Below are 11,901 nucleotides of genomic sequence, written 5' to 3'. Positions count from 1 at the left end.
TCTTACTTCAGCCTTGCTCTAGATTAGACATCAGCTAGAACTTCCCCATTGTGACGGGAGGGTGGTGTCTCCTCGACCTCGGTTCGTTGTGGCCAGCCTGCCCAGAGGGTGATGGAGCTGATGACTTCCATCAGCGACCGCTGGGTGTGAAGCTCTGGTGTGATAACACCTCTGGCTGGGACTGCCAGAGTGAGAATGAGGGCGAGCGAACTGTTGCTGGGTTGCTGTGGAGGTGGTAACAAGGCAGGCTAGAACCAGTCATCCTGAATTGGGGAGCTGGGTAAGTTCCTGGATTCCTAGAGGCACTGTTCCCCGTGAAGACCACCTCTAGATCCGTCAGAGCGGTTGCCACTCCACTTTTTTTTTCAGGACCCAATTTCCTCCCATATTTCCATATTTAAACCTCCCTTGACCACAGAAGAATTAGGTAGTAAGGATAACAACAACTACTACCATTTATTGAGGACTAATTACATAATGGTCCCTCTACAAAGCACTTTCTATACTTCAGGCCCTTTACACTGCACACTAACCCTGTAAGGTAGGTTTTTGTTATGTTCTTTTTATGGATGAGGCAGGTCTGGTGGCTCCTGTTCTTTTACATGACTTGTTCCAGGAGGTCAACAACCCAGTGTGAAATTTATGCCGGTGTCCATTTCCCAACCACCTAAACTGATACTATCTTAAGAATCAAACTGACTTATCTAGATCAGAGAAGAAGGGTTAAGAAGAGGTAGATGAAGAGCAGAAGAGAGGGGGTTCAGAGCAGAAGAGAGGGGATTCCTTCTCTCCCACCCTCTTTCTCTTAACGCTGAGACTGAGAGCAATCCAGGTGAACAACTTCTGTGACTGCCACCGGGGGGAGACAGAGGCCAGGCTAAGTGCCTGCCTGCGAGGGGCGGGCTGTACTGACATACTGCTGGAAGAGCTATGGTCCCTAAGCCTAGGAATTGATTATTAGGTTTCCAGAGACACCTCCTGCCCCATGCATGGTTCAAATGGGGACAAGGCCCTTAAGGTCCTAATCCAAGTTAGGGTAGTCCTCAGAGATCATTGGCACCCAGTTCATGATGGGTATTCCACCTCTGGACTCTGTCAGCTGGGTGCTTCCTGACCACGACTCTGTTCCTGGCTAGCCTATAGCCCCAGAAGGGGTGACTTTCCTGGTAGCTTCCAAATAAAAATCTCACAATGGTCATTCAGGTTGGTAGACTTCTATAATTACACCTACACCCTGGGCAAAGATAAAGAAAAAAGAAGTCACAAGAAAAGAAAAAACAAAAGTCAGACCCAAAGGCACACAGAGTGGCAAGGCAGACAGAGATAAAGGACTTTCTGCTGCTAAGGATATTTCCCTCCTGTTTGAGAAAAACTGAAACGAGCTCACAGATAAATGGCATAAACAGCCACAGCAAGCCAAAGACAGAAATAAAAAATACAACATCCTGGCTATTTTTATTCAGTGTTTCTGGGACAGTTTGCTTACCACTTCTCTGTGTCACTCAGTTCCGTAATTCCTGCTCTTCATAACATCCATCATGATGTGACTGCAAGTGGGCTACGGAGCCAGGGCCCAAAGACCCCCTAGTTTCAGCACCAGATGGTCAACAAGGATGTCAACAGTTTCCTTGGGTTTCAGAACAGCCTTCTGACCATACCCAAATCCTAAGGATCTCCTCTCCCTGAACCTCTCACCACCTATTCCTGGCATCATCACACCTCCTCTATCCTCAGACTGCCCCAGAACCTGGTGAGGTCACCACCTCTGCTCATCCCCAAGGCAGCACAGAGTGAAAGGGAAAGGCAGGCATGCAGTGGGAAGAAGCAGTCTTGTAGGATATTCTTCTCTGCTGAGAACTGTTCAGAGGCTGGTCCTGCCAGGAGTGTGCAAGGCCTCAGCTAGGTGTGGGAACTGGGCACCCTTAAGAGAAGTCCCTCTGTCCTGGGCCACATGAAGTGGCTCAGAGTCCAGAACTGGGCTTCTTCCCCTTGCCTCTCCCCTCCCCATTACTCCAACCCAAAAGCTCTCTTTAACTAGGAGGAATAGCCTTCAATTAAGAGACAAATTCACAGACCAACCACCACTTCCCTGTCTCATTTGTCTAATACTTTCACATTCAGATCACCTGTAATGAATTATACAATGTATAATGGCAATAACATTGTGGTTTTTATGGTGATGAAGAAACTGGGACTCAAGAGTTCCCAAGTAGGGGTCACCCACAGGCCTATCAAAGCCCTCCTGCCTGTTGGGCTCCTACCCTCATACCTCCCCTGGTCCTTCCTGCCCCAGAGGACACCACTCTTGAAGTAGAGATCATTTGTTATTTCCTCCTGGATTTTTAACATTTTAACACTGAAGGGATAACATATCTATCCAGAAGAACACTGTCAAATAGGATTTTGTGCAACGTGGGAATATTCTGTATCTTTTCTGCCCAATGCAGTAGTCCCTAACTGCATGTGGCAACTGAGCACTTGAAATGTCATGAGTGTAAATGAGAAACTTAATTCTATTTAGATTTAAATAATCACATACGACTAATGGTTACCTTATTAGACAGTGCAGTTCGGAAATCTTCAAGGCCCAAAGCCTCTGAGTGTCTGAGCTGCCCTCACACTCAGCACCCCTACCCCAAGCCCTAAGATTAGGTCCAGAGTTTTGAGGGACCTCTCTGAATTACCCCAGCCTATACCAGGGACCGCATTGCGGGACTGGCTTCTCTTCCCCTCTTCCCTGGTCTTGCCTCGACCGCCAGGGGTCGCTGTGCCGCCAGGCGGGCGGAGCGCTGTCCGGGAGGCGGAGGCGACAACCGCTCTGGGCTGGAGAAGCGAGAGCGGCCCCGGGCGAAGAGGCGGCGGCGGCCGCCGCATACTCCCCACCCTGCGGGCGGGAGCTTCAGAGGGACCCCGGCTGAGCTCTGCAGAGCTGGCTGGGCGAGCCCGGAGCTCCCAGGTACCCAGAGCGTGCCCCGCCTGACGGTGATGCCAGTTTAACCAGAGCCCCAACCGCTTCGGGGACACAGCAACTTGGTAAGGGGAACAGAGCTCCGGAGCTGGCCGCAGTCCCCCTTTCGGAGTCTCCACCCCGGGTTCAGAGGTGAAGAGAACCTCAGGCCCGCGGGTGGAACCAGCTGGCACCGCCTGGGGCAGGTAGGTCCCGGACTTGGGGGGCTCAGAATTGGGAGGACTGAGTCGGCGGGGGCGGGAGATGTGGGGAAAGGTGGATCTTGTAGTTCACATTCTCAACCCTATGCTGGCATGCAGGGGTTTGGGGAAAAAAGCCTGGGAAACTGAGGCAGGAGTGTGGAAGCCCGAGAACAAATCCCAGAAGCTTCTCTCTCTAGATCTCTCTAAGGGAGGGAATAGAATGCCAGAGAACCCACCTAATACACACTCCGAGGTTTTTTGGATTTTGAGGTTCATTAAGAGAGATGAAAACGTTAGATTGGAGGATGTGGCAATTCAGAGAGAAATGGGATTGGGGGTGCTGCCTTTGTAATCATCAAAACAAATATTCCCGAAGAGGGCAGGGAGAAGAGATACCAACTCAGGAAAGAGGTGCTTCTAGAATCTCCTTGCACACCTATCCCAGGGGGGGTTGGCCCCACTTCCTCCATCTGCCCCCACTGTCCTTTCTGGGCTCTCACTCTTGGGCAGCCAGGACAGGAGGCTCTCCATCCTTCTTGAGCCCCACCATCTGACCTGCCCCAGTTCCACCTCCCTTTGGAGGCTGAGAGAGGGGAGGCCTTAAGGAGACCTTTGGAGCTGAAGCCTCTGGGGCTCAGAAACCTGGAGGGGGAATGGGGATGAGTGTAGCAGAGTTGAGCTGGCTCCCGGACAGTCCAGGAAGCAGGTGCGAAGCAGGATGAGGAGGAGAAGGCAGCAAAGAGGATTCAGGGCTTCGGGGGTTGTTATTCTCAGGAGCCTCTCCCCAGCAGCAGTCTGTCAGATTCTGCTCAGAAACACTTCTCTGGCCTTCAGCCCCTTCCCAAGACCAGAGAGGTGATAGCGTTGGTTTGTAGACACCTCCTACCATCTCCCACTTCTCTTCTCAGGCTTACCACCCTACATGTTCCCAGAGTCTGCAAGGCCCTCTGCGCATTCCCAAGGCAGAAGAGGTACTTTACCCCCTGTCCTGGAACCTTGGGGAACAGCCTCAGAATTAGGATCTACTTCAGTGCCCAGTCCACCTGCTAGCCCTCACCCAGGCCCTCTTCCACACCCTGGAGGGCCACAGGCTCCCTCTGTCCCTTGCAAAGCACAAGAATCTCTCCTGCTTGTATAGGTAGAATCTGAAGCCAGTGGATGAACAGACAGAAGCTAAAAGATTCCAAAAAAGGTGAGTTGAAGAGGCGGAGTTGAGTGAGGGCGGCATGGGTAGACATAGATCAATCACTGTTTCCAAAAGGAGCAGGGGAGCAACTGAGTCCTGACATCTGGTTTGGCCTCTGGTGTTCCCAGCACCCGAGGGAGCCCAGTGATGCCCCAAGGGGCCAGCAGTACAGCAGAAAGGGTCGTTCAGGCCTTTTCTGTTCTTGGTGGCTCCCAGCTGCTCTGTGCCTCTGCTTCCCTGGGATTCCCTCCATTTCTAGTCCACTGTCGGCGAAAGATTTGGGAGATGTGAACCATCAGAGGTGAAGGAGAAGGAAAGGGGAAGAGAGCAAAAACTAAGTGGTCCAGTGGGAACAGGGCAGGTTTCTGGACTCAGGGCTTTTCGACCCACATGCTGCCCGGTCTTGGGCAAGTTATTTGACTTCTCTGAGCCTCCATTCTATTTCTTCCTTTTTATATTTAATTTTTGTTTAAGTTGAATTGCTAGCAGATTCCTATGGTTCAGAATCCAAAAGATTAAAGAGCAATAGAAAGAAAAATGTCTTCTTTCTCCCTTTGCTTCCCAGTCGACCCAGTTCTCACTCTCAGACCACTACTTTCTCTTCTTGGTGGCAAACAATATTACTAGGGTCTTTTGGTACATTTTCCAGAGTAAGCTAGCTTATTCATATTTGAGCAACATATATAATCCCTCCCTTTTACACACTGAATACACGTCACCCTGCACTTTGCTTTTTTTGCCCCCTAAATGATGGGTTATCCTTGGAGACCATTGCTTGCCTCAGTACATACAACATTTCCTCATTCTTTTACAGCTTTCTGTATGGGACTGCATTTGCACAGATGGCCCACAATGTATTTAGCCAGTCCTTTATTGATGGTTGTTTAGATTGTGTCCAGACTTTTTGAGTATCAGTTTGCTCATCTGTAAAACGGGTACAAATAATTCAACATTGTAGGACAGTTGTGAAGGATCCAAGAGCATGGCTGCAGAGTGTGTGGGTCAGGTGCTCAACACATGGGAGTTAACATTATCCTCCCATGTCACAGCCCTCCACGGGACCATGTCCACTTCATTCTTTAAGATACTTCCTAAATGTCCTCTCTTCCACAGAGCTTTCCATGCTTTTCCCAGCAGAACATGTCCTTTCCTACTCCGGCACTCACCACTTTCTACAGTGAGTGTGTGCCAGGCTGAGAGCTGCCTGGGGACAAAGTGGGGGTCTTACCCCGCTCTGTGCTTCCCAGAGCATGTGGCACAGCGGTGCTGGGACCGGACACTGGGGGGCAGGGAGGGAGCAACTCCTGCCTTGAGTCAAGCAGGGCATGTGCTTCTTTCTGCAGGATGCGTGAGAGGGCCACGCAGACCTGGAACACGGGTGGCTGGCTGCTGGCACTTTGTCTGGCCTGGCTGTGGACCCACCTGGCCTCAGCTTCCTTGCAGCCTCCAACTCCCACAGGTTTGGGGGAGGTGGTGGGACCCCAGGGGGCACGTGGTTTTCCAGGATGCCTGGAAAGCTGGACACTCACCACTCCACCCTGTTCCACAGCAGGCAGATCTCTGAGGCAGAGTAAAACCCTCAGATTCTAGGGGTTCTGGCACCTGTTCTTCACCCAGGAACTCTACCCTCTCTGCTATCCCAGACTGAGAAGGCACCAGCAGACCCATTCTTACCTTCCCTTCCAGGCCGGAAGGTGTTCTGCAGGGAGAGGAGCCCCCGGGTCAGGGCTTAAGTCTAGCCTCCTGGCCTAATTCTGTGGTTTTCCTTCTGGGATGGCTAAAGCTGGTGTAAGCGGATCATCCTCCCCCACGCATTGTAAGCCCCGAGGCCCTTGGCCTCACCCAGAGAAGGCCAGGAGGTGGGGGTTGGTGTGGATTCCATCTTTCTCCTACCCAAGGGCTAGACTCTGCCAGGGTGATCAGTGTGGCCTCGCTGGGGAGGAAGGAAGGACAGGAGCCCTGGGACGTGGCAGGGAGATTTCATCCACTTCCTCCTCCCCTGCAATTGGAAATTTCTTACCTACTCCTGCCCGGAGCTGGGAGGAGAGGATGGAGGACATGCAGTTGTGGGGAAGGGGAGGAGGGTCGCTGGCCTGGGCTGGCCACCCAATCTGGATCTGTGCTGGCCCCTTCAGTCCCCGTGAAGCAGGGCACCTGCGAGGTGATCGCCACCCACCGCTGCTGTAACCGGAACCACATCGAGGAGCGCTCCCAGACCGTTAAATGCTCTTGCTTTTCTGGCCAGGTGGCTGGCACCACCCGGGCAAAGCCCTCCTGTGTGGATGGTGAGTAAGAGGCTAGGACCTGGCGGGGAGGGCCTAGTCAAGAGAGATAAGAATGTCTGTCCAGGCTTCGCCATCTGCTGGGGATGCAATTTCATGCCCATCTCAGGGCTTTCACCCTGGGAGTCTCAAATGAAGGGGCCACCTCTGGGGGGAGGGGCACAGATGTGACCATCCCCATCCCAGAGATGAGAAAAGTGTTGTCACATGCACATGCCCTCCCTCCAGACCGCACCTACTACCTGACACAGGCGCGGATCCATTTCCTCAGGTGGATCCCTCAGCCTCCCGGCAGGCTCATCACTTCACACCCACTTCTCCAGATGCTAACTTCTTCACCTGCAGTTCCTTCCCAGGCCTCTCACAGCCCCTCTCACCCTCAGGCCCGCCTTTACCCTCCACACACGTCACTCAGCAGTGGATTCCTTCCTATTCATACCTTTCCCACAGCCCTGCCCATGTTCATTTTTTAATGCTCACGTGGCAGCACTATAAACACGTCCACTTGTGCTCTCTCCCTCTCTCTCTCTCTCACACACACACACAAGTGCCTGCTTGTGCACTCCTGGCCTGTGGCCCCTCATATGACTTGCACACTTGCTCACATATCCTAAAGTGTATGTCGAAGGCTGTGCCTCTCTGCCGTTAACCAGGTGGCTCAAGTCAAGTGTTGCCTTAGAGACCACTTCCCCGTCACCCTGCCCTGGCTTTGGTGAGACGGAAGGTCAGTAGGTTTGAGGTTGGTGTGGTTGTGTCCTGCCTTGCAGGCAGCTCAGAGTCTGGAATAGACAAGAGAAATGCGGGGCTCAAAGCCAGGGTGTGTGGAAACACGCCCTTCATTCTGCACAGACCAGCCCCCCCACCACCACTGCATGCAGAGACCTTAGATCTGCCCTCACTGCCTCCTGCTCCCACAGCCTCCATAGTCCTGCAGAAGTGGTGGTGTCACATGGAGCCCTGCCTGCCAGGGGAGGAGTGTAAAGTGCTTCCAGACCTGTCGGGGTGGAGTTGCAGCAGTGGACACAAAGTCAGAACCACCAAGGTATCGGGTAGACACTTCATCCCACCCCTACTCTTCTGCCTTCACCGGGGGTGGGACAAGGGGGCACAGAGCCCTGGGATCTAGGATGCTGGTTTCCCACAGTGAGAGCTGCAGACCATCTGGGCTCATTCCCAGACAGTCTCCACTGAGTTTGTCTAGACCCTGGGGACTGGAGTCAGGTATTCTGGATTTGAAATCCAGTGTGTCCTTCTGGTACAGGTTCAATCCCTGGGTTGGGATGATCCCCTGGAGGAGGGAATGGCAACCCTCTCCAGGATTCTCTTGTTTGGAGAATCCCATGGACAGAGGAGCATGGCAGGCTACAGTCCACAGGGTCGCAAAGAGTTGGACACGACTAAAGCAACTTAGCATACACGCATGTCCTTCTGGGCAGATTCCTGTTGCTCTGTAAGCCTCGGTTTCCCCCTCTGCCTTGAGTGAGTTTGCCTCCCAGAAAATATCAGGTCCTTAGAACAAAGTAGAGAATTGAGGAAATAATCTAGATAATTCCAAGTGGAATCTCTGCAATGGCCATTCTTCCCACCTGCCCCTGCCAAAGGCCCCACCCCACGCTCCCATGATTCACTCCCTGCAGCTCACACCTGCCTTCCTCTGGTTGAATGGCTGTGCTGACACCACCGGAGAGGGTGGTTATTTTCATGGTTTGCTGCCCGCCCCACAGAGCAAGGGATCATTACAATTTTATTGAACTCGTTAGCACTTCCACGTGTGTCACAGTTAGTTAGTTGTATCACTCTGTCACAGCCATTTGTGTAGATGAGTGACGCTGTGGGGCAGGCCAGAACTCTGCCTTCTGCCTTCCCTCTTCACCATCACACCCAACAAACAAACAGGCAAACAAGACAACAGAGAAGGAAAGGGGCAGGCTCTGGAGTTCCGAAGAGAGCAACATTTTCACAGGGCATAGAACAGGAGCCACAGCAAAGTAAGGTGTGGCCAGACCTTTAAGTCGAGCTTCCTATCTTCAGGCAGGCAAGGGACACAGTCATGCTGAGTAGATTTAAGACTAGAAGAGACCCACCCTAGAGCTTCTGAGTTGGTCCCTAGTTTATAGGTTTGGGTTTGTAGCCTGTAGATCACTGTGCTTGCCATTTGTTAGCTGCTGCTGCTGCTAAGTCGCTTCATTCATGTCCGACTCTGTGCGACCCCGTAGACGGCAGCCCACCAGGCTCCTCTGTCCCGGGATTCTCCAGGCAAGAATACTGGAGTGGATTGCCATTTCCTTCTCCAGTGCATGAAAAGGAAAAGTGAAAGTGAAGTCGCTCAGTCATGTCTGACTCTTAGCGACCCCATGGACTGTAGCCTACCAGGCTCCTCCGTCCATGGGATTTTCCAGGCAAGAGTACTGGAGTGGGGTGCCATTGCCTTCTCCGATTTGTTAGCTATTCTAAAGTAAACAGCAGTGACACGTGAGTGATTTAAGTTTGCCTGGGCCACCAGGCCATGCTTTCCTGGTCTGGACTGCTTCAGGGGGAAGGGATCAGCAGCAATGACCTCTACATGACCTGCATATCCAGGGGAATCTCTGGCATGCTGGGATGGCACAGGCATTACCTTCTCTAACCTTCTTGCATACTTGCTCTCTAGGTCACACGATAGCTCTTGGGGTCATGATCTGACAGCTTGATTGAGCCAAGGACAAGAGAAAGGTGTCCAGTTATCAGCCGGCAAATATTGGGACGTGCTTACCTGGACCCATACCCTGTGACCAGTACAGCAGGACTCTTTCCAGGGTCATTGCAGTCAGATCCAGACCTCATATCTCCAGGCCTATCTCCAGTAATATACCTGTGATGCTAGGCTCTCCTGGGAGACAGAAGAAGGTCAAGATACAATCCCTACCCTTAAGGAATGTTCAGTCAAGTTGGAGAGCTGACGAAAGGCAATCTAGATAATTTAGACTAAAGTATATGGTATCAGACTGGTTTCTGGACCGTATGCTGTGAGCATGTTGGGGTTTGGGGAGGGGACGCCCCCAACTTGTTGGCCACCACCTAGCCACAGGACACAAAGACAAGCGGTCATATTCACCACCCACTACTTCCCTACTTCACGTCCCTCTGAATCCTCAGCAAGTGCTGACCTGCTAAAGGAAAACTCTCCCCTGATGCCTGACCAGCTGTATATCATTTGAATGGGACTGAGTTGACTTGGGAAGGGAAAGCCAAGATGAAGCCAAACAACTTTCCTGAAAAGCTTCTGCGGGGGCCTTGCCTGCTTTGGGCATGCTGGGTATGGGCTGGACAGGACTGTAAAACCACCCCCACCCAGGTACCCCAAGTTTTTGTTTGTTTGCTCATTCTAACAGATGACAAAACTGAATCCCACAGAGATGAGATGACTGGCCCAAGGTCTCACAGCTTGGGCTCCTAAATCTCTAAGACTGCTAACCTTTCGCTTAGCCTGGATATTAGGATTGCAGCCTGGGTCTTCCGTGCTGTTTTTAGCTCAAGAACAGGAATCTGCAAAGAACTGGCTGGACAGCGAAATGATTCTGAGTAAGAACTTTTACAAAGGTGACTCCCCTCTGAAATAATCCAGAACACCTACCCACCAGGATGTGGGGCCACTGGATCTCCACTCTGCCCTCAGCCCCAAAACTTCCAAACAGATCCCTGACAATCCAGTTACAGGTGGGCACTCTGAGCTGGCAGCCTCATTGTCCTCTTGAACCTATCTCTTCCAGAGTCCTTAGGAGTCTGCACCTCTCAGAGGCTCTGGCTCCACGAGAGGGTCTAGGTAGTGTCCAGGGCTGGCTGGTCAGAGTCCTCTTCCGTCTAAGGCCCTCCTGGGCAGCAGGGGAACCCCTTGTGGGCTGGAGACTCTATCCAGGCCTGAGGGTCAGCCAGTGAGGTTGGCACCACAGATACTTTGGAGATGACGGACACACAGGCCTCAGAGATGCAAATTACTTGGATGTCTCATCAGTAAGAAAATCACAGACAGCCTCAGTGACTACTGGCATCAGCTGGGATCAGCTGGGATCACCAGGACTGTGGGATGTGATGGGCCTTGAGGGAAAGGGTGTCAATAGAGATCAGCTGGGACAGTGCTAAATTCTGACTCTCAGAGAAGACAAATCAGGGTTGGGGCTTAGTCTCAGCCCCTCTGTGCTTCTCTCTCTCTCCCTCCCTCCCCATGTGGGAAAAATCAAGAACATTCACCCCACTCCGGAGTTTATCTTCTTGTTTTTGCCTTTTCGTTGTTTTTGGTAACAGGATGAACAATGATGCCAGCTTCGCGCTAGACTGTTACTGTCAGAATTCTGACAACTTCGAATCTCTCTGCACACAGTGGGGTCAAAAGGGTGGGGTAGTCAAAAAGTAGGTCAAAGGTGGTCATTGCTTCCTTCAAGGTTGCAGAATGGATTAAGGGATTGGCATACTTTCTGGAAAGGATAGTAAGTATTCACAGGCCACAGTCTCTGTGGCATATTCATCTTTGTTGTTTATTTTGCTTCATGTTTTTTAAAAAAACCTTTTAGAATGTGAAAACCATTCTTAGTTCAAGGGCTATACAAAACCAGGCTCCAGGCAATTTTTGGAAGGTTGCCAGCCCCAGTGAACCTTTGAAGGCAGGCCATCTCTGCAAGCTTGGGTCTGCCTCCCGGCCTGCCTTCAGTGCAGTAGAAACCTGAGCTGGAGGGCTGGGTCGGGTTTTGTTTTTCTTCTAATGTTCCTTGAGAGATTGGCAAGTGAATTATTTAGGCTACAAATGAGACAGCTTTAACTGAGTCAGAGAGTAAGAGCCTGCTCTCCTAGAAGCCAGAATGCGGGCTTCTCTACTCCCTTCCCATCCCTCGAGACTGTGTCCAGGAGGGAGGGAAAGGGGTCCAGTCTCCTGCCCATCTGCTGCATCTACAGCCACTGGGCTGTGAGCGGGGGATGATACTATGCCCCAGCTGCCAACCACCACCAGCCCCTGCCTCATCCAGGCTCCTTGGTCCTCCCTGACCTTCCTCATCCTTGCTTCAGAGAAGACTGCTTTCCTTTGGCTCATGCTGGAGTTTGCTCATTCATTTTTTTAACTCCTCAAAGCCTCCGTTTCCTGCTGACCCATTCATATGTTTATTTGGTGGGCTTTGAGGGGTATTAATATGGCCAGGAGAGCCCCATACAACAGGATCTGGCGGAGAAGGAAAAGCATGTCATCTCCCAACAGAAGCTCCCTTGGATCCTGCTTCCAACTAAGTCAATATTTGTGCACATTTTCTAGCTATC

At 51.8% G+C, this 11,901-nt stretch overlaps 1 protein-coding gene across 2 annotated transcripts; it reads left to right on the top strand.

Annotated features, from left to right (window-relative positions):
- The first annotated feature begins 55 nt into the window (after positions 1-55).
- Positions 56-10,848, top strand: TAFA3 (TAFA chemokine like family member 3). Of its 2 annotated transcripts, none has more exons than XM_081493521.1 (7): positions 56-280; positions 4,059-4,121; positions 4,289-4,342; positions 5,680-5,795; positions 6,472-6,621; positions 7,536-7,660; positions 9,269-10,848. In XM_081493521.1, exons 4-7 carry the CDS (start codon positions 5,681-5,683, stop codon positions 9,278-9,280), a joined length of 402 nt encoding a protein of 133 aa, XP_081349647.1. In that variant the 5' UTR covers positions 56-280; positions 4,059-4,121; positions 4,289-4,342; position 5,680; the 3' UTR covers positions 9,281-10,848. The 2 variants fall into 2 exon arrangements, with proteins under 2 accessions (XP_081349647.1, XP_081349645.1); XM_081493519.1 differs by lacking the exon at positions 56-280 and adding an exon at positions 1,778-3,153.
- The last annotated feature ends 1,053 nt before the right edge of the window (positions 10,849-11,901 follow it).

This window comes from Giraffa tippelskirchi, chromosome 5, assembly GCF_054371585.1.
Source record: "Giraffa tippelskirchi isolate mGirTip1 chromosome 5, T2T-mGirTip1v1.2.pri, whole genome shotgun sequence".
NCBI classification, from domain to species: Eukaryota; Metazoa; Chordata; class Mammalia; order Artiodactyla; family Giraffidae; genus Giraffa; species Giraffa tippelskirchi.
Note: the sequence above shows the minus strand (reverse complement) of the source record. Positions and strands in the feature narration are given on the sequence as shown.